General features: G+C 48.8%; 1 protein-coding gene across 3 annotated transcripts; it reads right to left on the bottom strand.

Moving 5' to 3' along the window:
- Positions 1–216: 216 nt before the first annotated feature.
- Positions 217–2700, bottom strand: LOC118395766 (PCNA-associated factor-like). Of its 3 annotated transcripts, XR_004828045.2 has the most exons (5): positions 2478–2688; positions 1764–1847; positions 1435–1609; positions 891–974; positions 217–702 (listed from the first exon to the last, which is right to left on the bottom strand). XR_004828045.2 is itself a non-coding variant. In XM_035789665.2 (4 exons), exons 1-4 carry the CDS (start codon positions 2521–2523, stop codon positions 372–374), a joined length of 441 nt encoding a protein of 146 aa, XP_035645558.1. In that variant the 5' UTR covers positions 2524–2700; the 3' UTR covers positions 217–371. The 3 variants fall into 3 exon arrangements, 2 of the variants coding, with proteins under 2 accessions (XP_035645558.1, XP_035645559.1); XM_035789665.2 differs by lacking the exon at positions 891–974 and having other exon boundaries at positions 217–507; positions 2478–2700; XM_035789666.2 differs by lacking the exon at positions 217–702 and having other exon boundaries at positions 804–974.
- Between the last annotated feature and the right edge of the window lie 12563 nt (positions 2701–15263).

The raw sequence follows: 15263 nt of genomic DNA, 5'->3' as shown, positions 1-15263 counted from the left end.
TTCCACAAAAACCTGGCCAGCCTTAACGATCTAGTGCTATTACAAGATTAGCAAAAATATATATTTTTAAATTAATAAATTGCTGGGCATGCAGGGAATCCACTGATGAGTGAGACTTACCATCACGCCAATCTATAACTGAGTTAATAAGTGAAACCTGGACGGACAAAATATCACAACTGCAATTTTGTTTGAGACCCAATAGAAGAGACTAGATTTTGGAAGCGGGAATAGAATCATTTAATATAAAGTGCTTTTCTCACCCAAGGCACCAAAGAAAATTTAAACAATCCAACACAGAACATAATATGCAGACATCAAGGTTATATTCAGGTGTCAGAGCCAATGAACAGAACAGAATTAACATATCCTTATACTTTTCTGAACAGCAGCCTGTAGCTGTGCCTTACGAGGCCATAGTCTCTGCAGGCCTGGAAGTGCGCTCCACAGCAGAGGAGCCATTCAACTGAAAGCCGTTTCACCCATAGTTTAGTCTGTTGAAGGGAGCTGAAGGAGCAAAGGGCATGTGTGGGTTAGGATAAGGTAAGACAGGTACTTGGGTCCAGAGTTGTGGATAGCTTGGTAGGTGTGAACTGGGATTTTGGCAGATGCGCCAACAAGGCGTTACAATAGTCCAAACAGGATGAGATAAAGGCGTGGATAAGTCGCTCAGCTGCAGGTTGTGACAGCATAGGTTGTAACCTGTCAATGTTCAGTAGAATTATATATTAAAACAAAGGTCACACTTGATGTGGGCCTCAAACAAGAGCTGGCTATCAAATATCATCCAGGTTGTGACAACATTATGGAATCAAGATTAATAAAAGTTTATTAAACATCTGTACAAAAACATGAATCAATCAATAATTATATACAAAGAGATACCCAACCCATTCAAGTATTAGAGGCAATGGCTTTTCAAGTGGGGCACCATTGTCTAAGCTCATTCACCCTCAGCAGGCAGTGGTCTGGAACTGAAAGGCAAGTGATTGACATTAGATAGGCCAGCAAATATAAAATCCATGTGGTTTCGCCTATAATTAAATATTAACTTCAGTGTCCTGCAAACTAGGCTTTGCAGCACACTGAAAATCATACAGATGCATCCTGAAAATTTGAAACCTGGCTCAACACCGGATAACTTGCATACAAACAGCTAGATGTACATTCAAACTTGGTTCAATACATTTCCAGAAACAGCAGGACTGTACTTCTAACCCATTGATTCGGCTTTGGCAAAATACCTCAGAGGAACAGGTGTAAAAGAAACATTGCATTTAACAATCATTAGGCATACTTTGTATTGGCAACATTGAAATTGGCAATGTTTTTGAAACAGATTTAAGAGGAACTTCTGCAAGCACTAAAGCAGTAGGCATTTTGGGGCCGCTTTTAGACGAGTCCTAAAACGATGCTTAAATAGAATGAACGTACATCCTGGATGACTTGGACACTCCACTAACTCCGGCCTCTTCATCATCTGACTGGGGGAGGTGGTTCTCTTTGTCAGGCTTCCTGCTGGGCCCACCAAAGAAATCTCCAATTCCCTTCTGCCAAGTTGGGGTGGGCCGAGGACACACAGGATTACCACCAGCAAATTTACTCTTAGCTGCAAAACAACATTTAGACATCTGCAAGAAACTTATCTGGAGGCAAGTTGTTTGTCATCTACCAAAAATGTCTGTCACATAACTAAGATTACATTGAAATATGGTTATTAGCTAGTCAATGTTACTTTTAAGGTGAATGAAATCATGACTCACCAGGTGTGCCTGCTTGAGAGCTGCTTAATGCATTAGCAGAAATCGAGGCACCCAATGACTTCCTGGGTGCAGCTGCAGCCACAGCTGAAAATGTATAAATACGTTAACTAACAAGTCATTTTTACAAGCAAAGTATTAATAGCTATATTGTAATGCAGAGTTTAGTCTGATCTGGCAAAGAAATCGACACCGCCATATATGCATGGCTGGCTTCCTTAATTTGGGCGGCGAAGTCACCGCCAGATTGAGGATAATGAATTACAAAAGTCTGTTAACGTTAGCTAACCAAAGACGCTAATAAAAAGACATGTTGCGCCAATTCTTTATCAAATCTTTAGTTGTACAGTGACGATCAAAAATGAAACTTATTGGTGCAAGTAAAGTTTCGGGTAACAATCCAATCCTGCAAAAATGATGAGATGTGATAACATAGCTAACTAGATAACGCAACATCCGGCTGGGTTGGCATACCCGTGAGCGGTGTTCACGATTCTATTGAAATGGCGGGAGACAGGCATCTAACCCAGTCAATCATGTTAGCTAATCAATGAAATCGATCAAGTTAATGAAAAATAGAAAATGTAGGAGTCGCAATTATGTTCGCAAAACTACAGTTGGCTACGGTAATTAAGTAGCTAACGTTAGCGATTCCAGTTCAGCACTCAAGCAGCAAGCTAATGACATATTCATCAGGTTTTGATTGCAGAACATTACCTTTTCTGTAAGTTCCGGGGACACTGTCTGCCTTCGTCCTCACCATGTTGTCCTAACTTTCACCAATAAAATACAAACGGCACGTGGACCTTCACTGGAGATTTCACGAAAGCCCAATGTTCATTTTGCTTTCCCGCTTGGGTTTAAATGACGAGTATGTGTGTTTTGCCTCCTCTGACGTCATTGGTTAGGTTACTATTTCCCTCCCCTTCACCAACGCCTTGCCACAGAGTTTCTAAACCCAGAGGCGCAACATTGCAAGATTTATGGGAACATTTGCGAAACAGACCAAGCCGGTGGTTTGAGAAGTCAATGAGAGGCAGAAATGTCTTCCTAGTTGTTAATGTTCTCGAAATCTAAACAACCTATATTCGAGACAATGTCTTAACTAGTTGAACATGTTATTACTTGAACCTCGTACTTGAACCTCGTGAAAACTAGCGTAGCCTAGTGGTTAGAGCGTTGGACTAGTAACCGGAAGGTTGCGAGTTCAAACCCCCGAGCTGGGGGGTACAAATCTGTCGTTCTGCCCCTGAACAGGCAGTTAACCCACTGTTCCTAGGCCGTCATTGAAAATAAGAATATTGTAGCGACCTGCACAGACAGCTGTGTGTTATGTGTTAGGCTAGGAGATGGTTGTGTTGTACTGACCAGTACCTGGTGTTCGCGGGGTCTGACCTGTCAATCAACCTGCTATCTGCCAATCACTGGAATGTTCTGATGCCGGGCATCCTGGGGGTTGGGCAGGGGGGTGGAGCATTGGAAGTTAAGACCAGGTTCAGCCTTTGTTCTCTCTCTCTTACGTCTGGGCTTCACAAGAGAAGGTCACGATCTGTCTTCTATTTGGCATGTGCTACGGCCCAAACAGTAGCCTGTGTAAAGTTAGTTTAATAAACCGTCAATTCGCAAACTCAAGCCTCTGTCTGGACAATTGTTCATTTATGATCTAGTCAGGTCATTACATTGGCGTCAGAAGTAAAAACGATGATACAAGTTAGCCAGCTAGCTAGCTGACTTATGTGGCTAGCTACCGTAGGTGAGAACGGGGATTGTGGGCTGGGGCTTCAGCTGGGGCTTTGGTGGGGGTGGGGGTGCAGGGAGACACACCCTCTGTGCGAGCTGGGGGGCAGAGCAGCCCGGAGCCGGAAAAGCCTGCTTGGGTGGCCGAAATGACAAAACTCATTCGTGCTGTGTCGCTACAGGCGGAACGAAACACACGCCCTGGTCCCAGGGTCTGCTGGGGTTGTGGCCAGCCAGGCCATCTGCGCCGAGGTTGCCCCATGTCCCCCAGAGCTCAGGGAAACGGCTCGGGGTCCGCATAGACCGGGTAGTGCGGACCCCTGGCTTTCTATCCCAACCACCATCATCTTCAGGAGGAGCCCACCGGCACAGACAGGGAAGCAAGGCTCCACTTCCCCCAGAAGCAGACGAGGGCAAGCGGATGGAGCCTGTTGTTGTGGTGGGCCGGACCTGTGTTGGGGACTTTTGTCATGTCCCTGTCACTGTGGAGGGGGTGCCCTGCTCCGCCCTGGTGGACACTGGGTCCACAGTAACCCTGGTGAGGCCAGATATTGTGCCAGGTTGGACTCAGTGTGAGCCTACAACTGTGCAGCTCCGCACAGTCACAGGTGAGCTGGCACCCATGAAAGGGAAGGGAATAATGACTCTGACAAGTAGGGGGCAGGACTGTGCGTCATCCTGTGTGGGTGGCGGCTGTGCAGGACCCTTGTATCCTGGGGTTGGACTTTCTTAGGAGCACAGGCTGCCAGTTAGACCTAAATAGGGGCACACTGAGCTTCCAGGGAGGGACGGAAGTCACCATGGCCCCCCCTAATGTCACATTCACTCAACCCAACAAACCCTTTACTCCAACAGTTAAAGCAGCAGAGACTCATGGCTGCGCCCCCTCCCCCACAGCTGTGTGTGACTTTTCCCCAGTCCCCCTGTCACCTACCGCGGTGTGTTACATTCCCCCAGCTACCTCCATGACACAGCCCTCTGTGAGCCCGGGCCGCACCCCCCCAGCCCAGCTACCCCAGATGGGAGAGGAGAGGACACTGTCTGCAGTGAGGGAGATATGGGGGAGGAACTGTGTTGGTCTTGACCCTGAGCAGCAGGAACGGTTGTGGCAGTTGCTGTTTGAATTCAGAGACAGCTTTGCGTTGAGTGAGGAAGAGGTGGGTCAGACTCATCTGGTGCAGCATGAGATCGACACAGGTGATGCTCGACCCATCAAGATGCGTCCCCGCCGTATCCCGCTGGCACGCCAGGAGGCGGCAGACAAGGCTGTGTTGGAGATGCAGCGGGCAGACTGCATTGAGCCCTCAGACAGCCCCTGGGCGGCGCCAGTCGTCATGGTTCCGAAGAAGGGGGGCAAGCTGAGGTTCTGTGCGGACTACAGGCGGCTGAATGAGGTAACCAGGAAGGACTCATACCCCATACCACGTATCGATGAGTCGCTGGACCTGGTTAGGGGGTCCTCCTGGTTCTCCTCACTAGACCTCCGCAGTGGCTACTGGCAGGTGCCCCTCTCCCCAGAGGCCAGAGCCAAAACTGCGTTCTCCACTAACAGAGGACACTGGCAGTTCAAGGTCCTGTGCTTTGGCCTGTGCAACGCTCCAGCTACTTTTGAGCGTTTGATGGACAGGGTGCTGGATGGCATCCCCCGACAGCAGTGTCTGGTATACCTCGATGACATCCTGGCCCATGGCAGCTCCTTCCAGTCAGCCCTGGGGGCGCTACGGCGTGTGCTGGAGAGGGTGGCTGCCGCAGGTCTGAAGCTCCACCCCGAGAAGTGCCACTTCATGAGGAGAGAGGTGTCCTTCTTGGGCCACCGAGTGGGGAAGGAGGGGATCAGCACCATGGAGGACAAGGTAGGGGCTGTCAGAGACTGGCCCACCCCACCGACCAGCGTCAGCTGAAGAGCTTCCTGGGCCTGGCCTCGTACTACAGGAGGTTTGTACGGGGCTTCTCAAGCGTTGCTGCTCCACTGAACCGCCTGCTGCCGAAGGACAAGGCTTTCACTTGGACAGTGGAGTGTGAGGAGGCGTTCAACACCCTCAAACGTGCACTGATCGAGGCCCCCGTGCTCGCCCCCCCTGACCTCACCTTGCCCTTTATCCTGGACACAGACGCGAGCAATGTGGGCATGGGTGGTGTGCTGGCCCAGGTGGGGCCAGAGGGGGAGAGAGTGGTGGCGTACTTCAGCAAAACATTTGACAAACATGAGCGCCGCTACTGTGTCACCCGGCGGGAGCTCTTGGCTGTTGTGGCTTCCGTCAAACACTTCTAGTACTACCTTGGTGGTCTGCCCTTTACTGTAAGGACTGACCACTCTGCTCTCCAGTGGCTCATGTCTTTCAGAGAGCCAGAGGGGCAGGTGGCACGCTGGATGGAGGAGCTGCAGCCGTATGACTTCACGGTGGTGCACAGGGCAGGGGCACGCCACTCCAACGCCGACGCCATGTCCCGTCGGCCCTGTACTGCAGACGGCTGCCGCCACTGTGAACGGAGAGAGGGACGGGAGAGAGAGCTGCGGGCAGAGGAGGGTGTATGTGCCACAGTGTGTCGGGCGAGCGGGCCTGTCTGCTGTGAGCTGCAGACTGTTGACGTGGCTGAATGGCGGCAGCAGCAGGGACGGGACACAGACCTACAGCCAGTGCTACAGTGGGTAGAGGCGCAGGTGAGGCCACCATGGGAAGAGGTGACAGCGCTCTCACTCGCGACCAAAGGGTTGTGGTCGAAGTTTGAGAGACTGCTGATGGCGTGCTACAGCGGGCATGGAAGGAGTCAGCTACGGGAGAGGAGAGGTGGCAGGTGGTGGTCCCAAAATCATTGCGGGAGGCTGTGCTCCAGAGTACTCATGGGGGGGTGGGGACTGGACACTTTGGGGTCACAAAAACACTGCGCCGTCTCCGTCAGGGCTTCTACTGGGGGCAGCACAAGAGGGATGTGGAGGACTTTTGTCGCCGCTGTGACAACTGCACAGCGAGAAAGGGCCCCCCAGGCCTCTCTCATGCTCAGCTCCAACAGTTCCCAGTGGGGGCTCCCATGGAGAGGGTGGGAGTGGATGTAGTTGGGCCGTTCCCCACCACAGACAGTGGAAACCGCTGGGTGCTCACGGCCATGGACTATTTCACAAAATGGCCCGAGGCCTATGCTCTGCCTGACCAGGAGGCAGAGACCATCGTCGACGCCCTGACAGCGGGGATGTTCAGCAGGTTTGGAGCTGCAGAGTCCATCCACAGCGACCAAGGCAGAAACTTTGAGTCCCGTGTGTTCGCCACCATGTGTGAGAGGCTGGGTATGCACAAGACCCGCACTACTCCTCTCCATCCTCAAAGTGATGGCCTTGTGGAGCGCTTCAACAAAACGCTTGGACAGCAGCTGGCCATCGTCTCTTCCAATCACCAGCGTGACTGGGACAAGCACCTGCCTATGGTCCTCATGGCATGCCGCTCCGCTGTCCAAGACTCCACTTCCTGCACGCCTGCCCTCCTCATGCTGGGGAGAGAGATCCGCACCCCTGCGGAGATGGCGTTTGGTCGGCCCCTGGATAGCCCTCATGTTCCTCCGGGGCCGGAGTATGCCCGGAGACTCCAGGACCGCCTGGAGACAGCCCACACCTTCGCCAGAGAGCAGCTGGTGAATGCCGGTGTGAGGCAGAAAAGGAACTATGACGTGCACACCCGGGGAAGGCACTTTGTAGCTGGGGAGCTGGTCTGGGTCTACAGCCCCCTAAGGAAAAAAGGCAGATGCCCCAAGTTGGACAGTCACTGGGTGGGACCCTGCAGTGTCCTGGAGAGGGTAGGGGAGGTTGTGTACCGGGTGCAGCTTCCTCCCAGGGGGAGAAAGGTGGCACTGCACCGGGACAGGTTAGCCCCATACAGAGGGGCCTCTTCTCCCCAAACCCAGGAACCCCCACAATTCCCCTCTCTGGCAATGACATTCTCCAGGCACCCACCCTCAGGTGCCGCAGACAAGGCTCCAGACAGCCCACTCCCCCTGTCTCCCCTCCTGTGTCACCGCGTGGTTCCCCAGAGCCACGGACTGTATTACCCGTTCCCGCTTCCTTGTCACCCATATCCCTGCCTTCATCCCCTGGTTCCCAGAGGGGCACTCTGCGACCATCATGGCCACGCAGGCAAAGGAGACCTCCGGGTCGCTTCAGAGACTTTGTTTGTTCCCTCGGGGACGAGGGACTTTGTGGTGGGGGGGCTGTGTAGCGACCCGCACAGACAGCTGTGTGTTATGTGTTAGGCTAGGAGGTGGTTGTGTTGTACTGACCAGTACCCGGTGTTCGCGGGGTCCGACCTGTCAATCAACCTGCTATCTGCCAATCATGGGAATGCCTGGAATGTTCTGATGCCGGGCATCCTGGTGGTTGGCGGAGTGGCGTGGAGGGGGGTTGGGCAGGGGGGTGGAGCATTGGAAGTTAAGACCAGGTTCAGCCTTTGTTCTCTCTCTCTTACGTCTGGGCTTCACAAGAGAAGGTCACGATTGGCTTGTGGGTTATCTGTCTTCTATTTGGCGTGTGCTACGGCCCAAACAGTAGCCTGTGTAAAGTTAGTTTAATAAACCGTCAATTCGCAAACTCAAGCCTCTGTCTGGACAATTGTTCATTTATGATCTAGTCAGGTCATTACAATATGTTCTTAACTGACTTGCCTGGTTAAAAAAAGGTTAAAAAAATAAATAAATGACAAGTTTTAATTTGTGGCGTATATGACGGACTGCACATGCACAGTTTGGCGCGAGACCACAGATAGTTTTTAAAAAATCGTTGCTTAGACCCGATGACATATTTCTGCGCATGAGTTTAGTTTGCCAACGTCGCCATGACATCGCCTTCAAGTGTGATCGGGGATTTCTATTGGAGAAGCAGTTTTCGTGAATCTTCTTACTGCGCTGTCCTTGGCTTCGTCTAATCGACTAATGCAGTGGTTCCCAACCAGGGGTAGGGTACTAGGGGTTATCTGCACCCCCCCTCCCTCTGTAATTCTTAGGGGGGCTAGTTACTCCCTAGCACCCTACTACACTTTACAAAAATATAAACATAACTTGAAAAGTGTTGATCCCATGTTTCATCAGCTGAAATAAAAGATCCCCAAAATGTACCATGCATGCAAAAAGCTTATTTCTCTCAAATGTTGTGCACAAAATTATTTAGTGAGCATTTCTTCTTTGCCAAGATAATCCATCCACCTTACAGGTGTGGCTTATCAAGAAGCTGATTAAACAGCATTATCATTACACAGGTGCACCTTGTGCGGGGGACAATAAAATTTGCAATTTTGTCACGCACAACATACGTTTTGAGGGAGTGTGCAATTGGCATGCTGATTACGGGAATGTACACTAGAGAATTGAATGTTTATTTCTTTACCATAAACCGCCGCCAACATAATTTTAGAGAATTTGTCAGTATGTCCAACCGGCCTACAACCTCAGACCATGTGTATGTGACATGTACGACAGTGTGTTCCAGTTCCTGCCAATATCCAGAAACTTTGCACACAGCGTTTGAAGAGCAATGGGTCTACATTCCACAGGCCACAATCAACAGCCTGATCAAATCTGTATAAAGGAGGTGTGTCGTGCTGCATGAGGCAAATGGTGGTCATGCTAGATACTGACTAGTTTTCTGATCCACGCCCCACTTTTTTTTTAAAGGTACCTGTGAGGTAGCAGATGCATATCTCTATTCTCAGTCATGTGTAATCCATAGCTTAATGCCTAATGCATTTATTTCAATTGACTGATTTTCTTTATATGAACTGTAACTCAGTAAAATCTTTGAATTTGTTGCATGCTGCGTTTATATTTTTGTTCAGTATAGGTTGCCACAGCCACAAAGTCAAAATGGGTATATAGTAAAAATGTATAAACAAAAAATTACAGTGCCATCCGTTTTGTCACTAAAGCACCTTATACCACCCACCACTGCGACTTGTATGCTCTAGTCGGCTGGCCCTCGCTATATATTCGTCGCCAGACCCACTGGCTCCAGGTCATCTACAAGTCCATGCTAGGTAAAGCTCCGCCTTATCTCAGTTCACTGGTCACGATGGCAACACCCATCCGTAGCACGCGCTCCAGCAGGTGTATCTCACTGATCATCCCTAAAGCCAACACCTCATTTGGCCGCCTTTCGTTCCAGTACTCTGCTGCCTGTGACTGGAACGAACTGCAAAAATCGCTGAAGCTGGAGACTTTTATCTCCCTCACCAACTTCAAACATCAGCTATCTGAGCAGATAGGCTTTCCAGCGCCGACAGAGATGGCCACCTCGCTTCGCGTTCCTAGGAAACTATGCAGTTTTTGTTTTTTTACGTGTTATTTCTTACATTAGTACCCCAGGTCATCTTAGGTTTCATTACATACAGTTGAGAAGAACTACTGAATATAAGATCAGCGTCAACTCACCATCATTACGACCAAGAATATGTTTTCCGCGACGCGGATCCTGTGTTCTGCCTTACAAACAGGACAACGGAATGGATCGCATGCAGCGACCCAAGAAAATGACTCCGAAAAAGAGGGAAATGAGGCGGTCTTCTGGTCAGACTCAGGACACGGGCACATCGCGCACCACTCCCCAGCATTCTTCTTGCCAATGTCCAGTCTCTTGACAACAAGGTTGACGAAATCCGAGCAAGGGTGGCATTCCAGAGGGATATCAGAGACTGCAACGTTCTCTGCTTCACGGAAACATGGCTCACTGGGAAGACGCTATCCGATGCGGTGCAGCCAACGGGTTTCTCCACGCATCGCGCCGACAGAAACAAACATCTTTCTGGTAAGAAGAGTGGCGGGGGCGTATGCCTCATGACTAACGAGACATGGTGTGATGAAGGAAACATACAGGAACTCAAATCCTTCCGTTCACCTGATTTAGAATTTCTCACAATCAAATGTAGACCGCATTATCTTCCAAGAGAATTCTCTTCGATTATAATCACAGCCGTATATATCCCCCCCCCAAGCAGACACATCGATGGCTCTGAACGAACTTTATTTAACTCTTTGCAAACTGGAAACCATTTATCCGGAGGCTGCATTCATTGTAGCTGGGGATTTTAACAAAGCTAATCTGAAAACAAGAGTCCCTAAATTTTATCAGCATATCGATTGAGCAACCAGGGGTGGTAAAACCTTGGATCATTGTTACTCTAACTTCCGCAACGCATATAAGGCCCTGCCCCGCCCCCCTTTCGGAAAAGCTGACCACGACTCCATTTTGCTGATCCCTGCCTACAGGCAGAAACTCAAACAAGAGGCTCCCACGCTGAGGTCTGTCCAACGCTGGTCAGACCAAGCTGACTCCACACTCCAAGACTGCTTCCATCACGTGGACTGGGACATGTTTCGTATTGCGTCAGATAAAAATATTGACGAATACGCTGATTCGGTGTGCGAGTTCATTAGAACGTGCGTCGAAGATGTCGTTCCCATAGCAACGATAAAAACATTCCCTAACCAGAAACCGTGGATTGATGGCAGCATTCGCGTGAAACTGAAAGCGCGAACCACTGCTTTTAATCAGGGCAAGGTGTCTGGCAACATGACCGAATACAAACAGTGCAGCTATTCCCTCCGCAAGGCTATTAAACAAGCTAAGCGTCAGTACAGAGACAAAGTGGAATCTCAATTCAATGGCTCAGACACAAGAGGCATGTGGCAGGGTCTACAGTCAATCACGGACTACAAGAAGAAACCCAGCCCAGTCACGGACAAGGATGTCTTGCTCCCAGGCAGACTAAATAACTTTTTTGCCCGCTTTGAGGACAATACAGTGCCACTGACACGGCCTGCAAAGAAAACATGCGGTCTCTCCTTCACTGCAGCCGAGGTGAGTAAGACATTTAAACGTGTTAACCCTCGCAAGGCTGCAGGCCCAGACGGCATCCCCAGCCGCGCCCTCAGAGCATGCGCAGACCAGCTGGCCGGTGTGTTTACGGACATATTCAATCAATCCCTATACCAGTCTGCTGTTCCCACATGCTTCAAGAGGGCCACCATTGTTCCTGTTCCCAAGAAAGCTAAGGTAACTGAGCTAAACGACTACCGCCCCGTAGCACTCACTTCCGTCATCATGAAGTGCTTTGAGAGACTAGTCAAGGACCATATCACCTCCACCTTACCTGACACCCTAGACCCACTCCAATTTGCTTACCACCCAAATAGGTCCACAGATGATGCAATCTCAACCACACTGCACACTGCCCTAACCCACCTGGACAAGAGGAATACCTATGTGAGAATGTGAGAATGCTGTTCATCGACTACAGCTCGGCATTCAACACCATAGTACCCTCCAAGCTCGTCATCAAGCTCGAGACCCTGGGTCTCGACCCCGCCCTGTGCAACTGGGTACTGGACTTCCTGACGGGCCGCCCCCAGGTGGTGAGGGTAGGCAACAACATCTCCACCCCGCTGATCCTCAACACTGGGGCCCCACAAGGGTGCGTTCTGAGCCCTCTCCTGTACTCCCTGTTCACCCACGACTGCGTGGCCATGCACGCCTCCAACTCAATCATCAAGTTTGCAGACGACACAACAGTGGTAGGCTTGATTACCAACAACGACGAGACGGCCTACAGGGAGGAGGTGAGGGCCCTCGGAGTGTGGTATCAGGAAAATAACCTTACACTCAACGTCAACAAAACTAAGGAGATGATTGTGGACTTCAGGAAACAGCAGAGGGAACACCCCCCCTATCCACATCGATGGAACAGTAGTGGAGAGGGTAGTAAGTTTTAAGTTCCTCTGCATACACATCACAGACAAACTGAATTGGTCCACTCACACAGACAGCATCGTGAAGAAGGCGCAGCAGCGCCTCTTCAACCTCAGGAGGCTGAAGAAATTTGGCTTGTCACCAAAAGCACTCACAAACTTCTACAGATGCACAATCGAGAGCATCCTGGCGGGCTGTATCACCGCCTGGTACGGCAACTGCTCCGCCCACAACCGTAAGGCTCTCCAGAGGGTAGTGAGGTCTGCACAACGCATCACCGGGGGCAAACTACCTGCCCTCCAGGACACCTACACCACCCGATGTTACAGGAAGGACATAAAGATCATCAAGGACAACAACCACCAACCACCAGCCAACAGCCACTGCCTGTTCACCCCGCTATCATCCAGAAGGCGAGGTCAGTACAGGTGCATCAAAGCTGGGACCGAGAGACTGAAAAACAACTTCTATCTCAAGGCCATCAGACTGTTAAACAGCCACCAGTAAGCACATATAAACGCATTGGCCTTATTTTGGACAGATTTTAGTGCTTTGCCTCTTCCTCTATGGTTATTCCCTGATCCACCTCTACGCAGACGACACCATTCTATATACTTCCGGCCCGTCCTTGGACACTGTGCTATCTAACCTCCAAACGAGTTTCAATGCCATACAACACTCCTTCCGTGGTCTCCAACTGCTCTTAAACGCTAGTAAAACCAAATGCATGCTTTTCAACCGTTTGCTGCCTGCACCCGCACGCCTGACTAGCATCACCACCCTGGATGGTTCCGACCTTGAATATGTGGACATCTATAAGTACCTAGGTGTCTGGCTAGACTGTAAATTCTCCTTCCACACTCATATCAAACATCTCCAATCGAAAATCAAATCTAGAGTCGGCTTTCTATTCCGCAACAAAGCCTCCTTCACTCACGCCGCCAAACTTACCCTAGTAAAACTGACTATCCTACCGATCCTCGACTTCGGCGATGTCATCTACAAAATATCTTCCAACACTCTACACAGCAAACTGGATGCAGTTTATCACAGTGCCATCCGTTTTGTCACTAAAGCACCTTATACCACCCACCACTGCGACCTGCTCTAGTCGGCTGGCCCTCGCTACATATTCGTCTCCAGACCCGCTGGCTCCAGGTCATCTACAAGTCCATGCTAGGTAAAGCTCAGCCTTATCTCAGTTCACTGGTCACGATGGCAACACCCATCCGTAGCACGCGCTCCAGCAGGTGTATCTCACTGATCATCCCTAAAGCCAACACCTCATTTGGCCACCTTTCATTCCAGTTCTCTGCTTCCTGTGACTGGAACGAATTGCAAAAATCGCTGAAGTTGGAGACTTTTATCTCCCTCACCAACTTCAAACATCTGCTATCTGAGCAGCTAACCGATCGCTGCAGCTGTACATAGTCTATCGGTATATAGCCCACCCATTTTTACCTACCTCATCCCAATACTGTTTTTATTTATTTACTTTTCTGCTCTTTTGCACACCAATAGCTCTACCTGTACATGACCATCTGATCATTTATCACTCCAGTGTTAATCTGCAAAATTGTAATTATTCGCCTACCTCCTCATGCCTTTTGCACACATTGTATATAGACTCCCCTTTTTTTCCTACTGTGTTATTGACTTGTTAATTGTTTACTCCATGTGTAACTCTGTGTTGTCTGCTCACACTGCTATGCTTTATCTTGGCCAGGTTGCAGTTGCAAATGAGAACTTGTTCTCAACTAGCCTACCTGGTTAAATAAAGGTGAAATAAAAAATAAAAAAACAATAATTTAAAGCTAGGCATAAGGTTAGCGGTGTGGTTAGGGTTAGATTTAAAATCAGATTTTAAGAAGCAATGTCAAAATAGGCAGGATTTATGCCTTTGGCAGTGGTAACCAGTGACCGGGGTACAAGGATCCCTAGGGGTACTTGGCCTAGCCACGGGGGTACTTGAAGACTCATGAGAGCATAGCATGAGGGTGTACTTCAGGAGTACTACAGGCAGGTGCAACATTCTGTTGCTGGTACAGTAACAGAAAAAGGTTGAGAACCACTGGACGTGCAAGCACATGCATGTTGTGTACCACCTGGATCATTCCTACAATGTGGTGGCTTTTGGACTTCATAACAATTTTTTGGAAAAGTATATATTTTGAATTGTTTTAGTATTCTAAATCAGAAAGAGGATATTTGACTTTCAGAAAAATATATTGGTCTAGCCCAGGCACTTAATTATGTTTTAGGTGCATTTTACAACCTCTTAGTTGCGTAATCCTAAAAAGGTGAAACCTAACACGGTAGGCATTTGGAGCCTAAATTAGCCATAGTTCTGTGAGTAAGCAAGATCAAATCAAATTTTATTTGTCACATACACATGGTTAGCAGATGTTAATGCGAGTGTAGCGAAATGCTTGATTGAGCTAGCATGATGGTGATCACTTGAACAGGATTTTAACTTCTCTCTCAAACATATTTTAACATTTTTAAATGTTGTTAATTTTCTCTAGAATTTAGCAGAACAGGGTGGACATTTGAGTGGGACATACAGACTAACAACATGCAAAAAAAATAGATAGAACTGAGTGTTTATTTATTTAGCTTTGCACAAAAGAAATGACATCCTGAATGTGGTGTCATTGTAGGAAGAGGTTGTTTTCTTAAATGGAGAATTACAACAAACAGGAAAGTGATTTCCGGGACACAGAGAAAATCTTAAATGAAATAAATACAATGAACATGAAAAAAAACTTTATTGATGAATTTAACTAGAACTATAAAATGAAATATTTTATGGCTCATATTTTATCGTGGAAGTTGATGAATAACACCCGGCGACATGGCAATCCACTGAAGTGTTCAAAATGCATAGAATTCCCTTCCAAGATCCATATGTTTGTATTTTTAAAGTAATGGACACCTGACCTTATATTTAAAGCCTTTTGGAATGCACACTTTACACTAAATAATAAGTGCTATTTCTTTGGGACAGAAAAGGCACCTCATGTTAGGAATGGCCCACTGGTGTTATG

This window comes from Oncorhynchus keta, chromosome 17 (assembly GCF_023373465.1).
Source record: "Oncorhynchus keta strain PuntledgeMale-10-30-2019 chromosome 17, Oket_V2, whole genome shotgun sequence".
Taxonomy (NCBI): Eukaryota; Metazoa; Chordata; class Actinopteri; order Salmoniformes; family Salmonidae; genus Oncorhynchus; species Oncorhynchus keta.
This window is presented reverse-complemented; position numbering and strand designations above follow the sequence as displayed.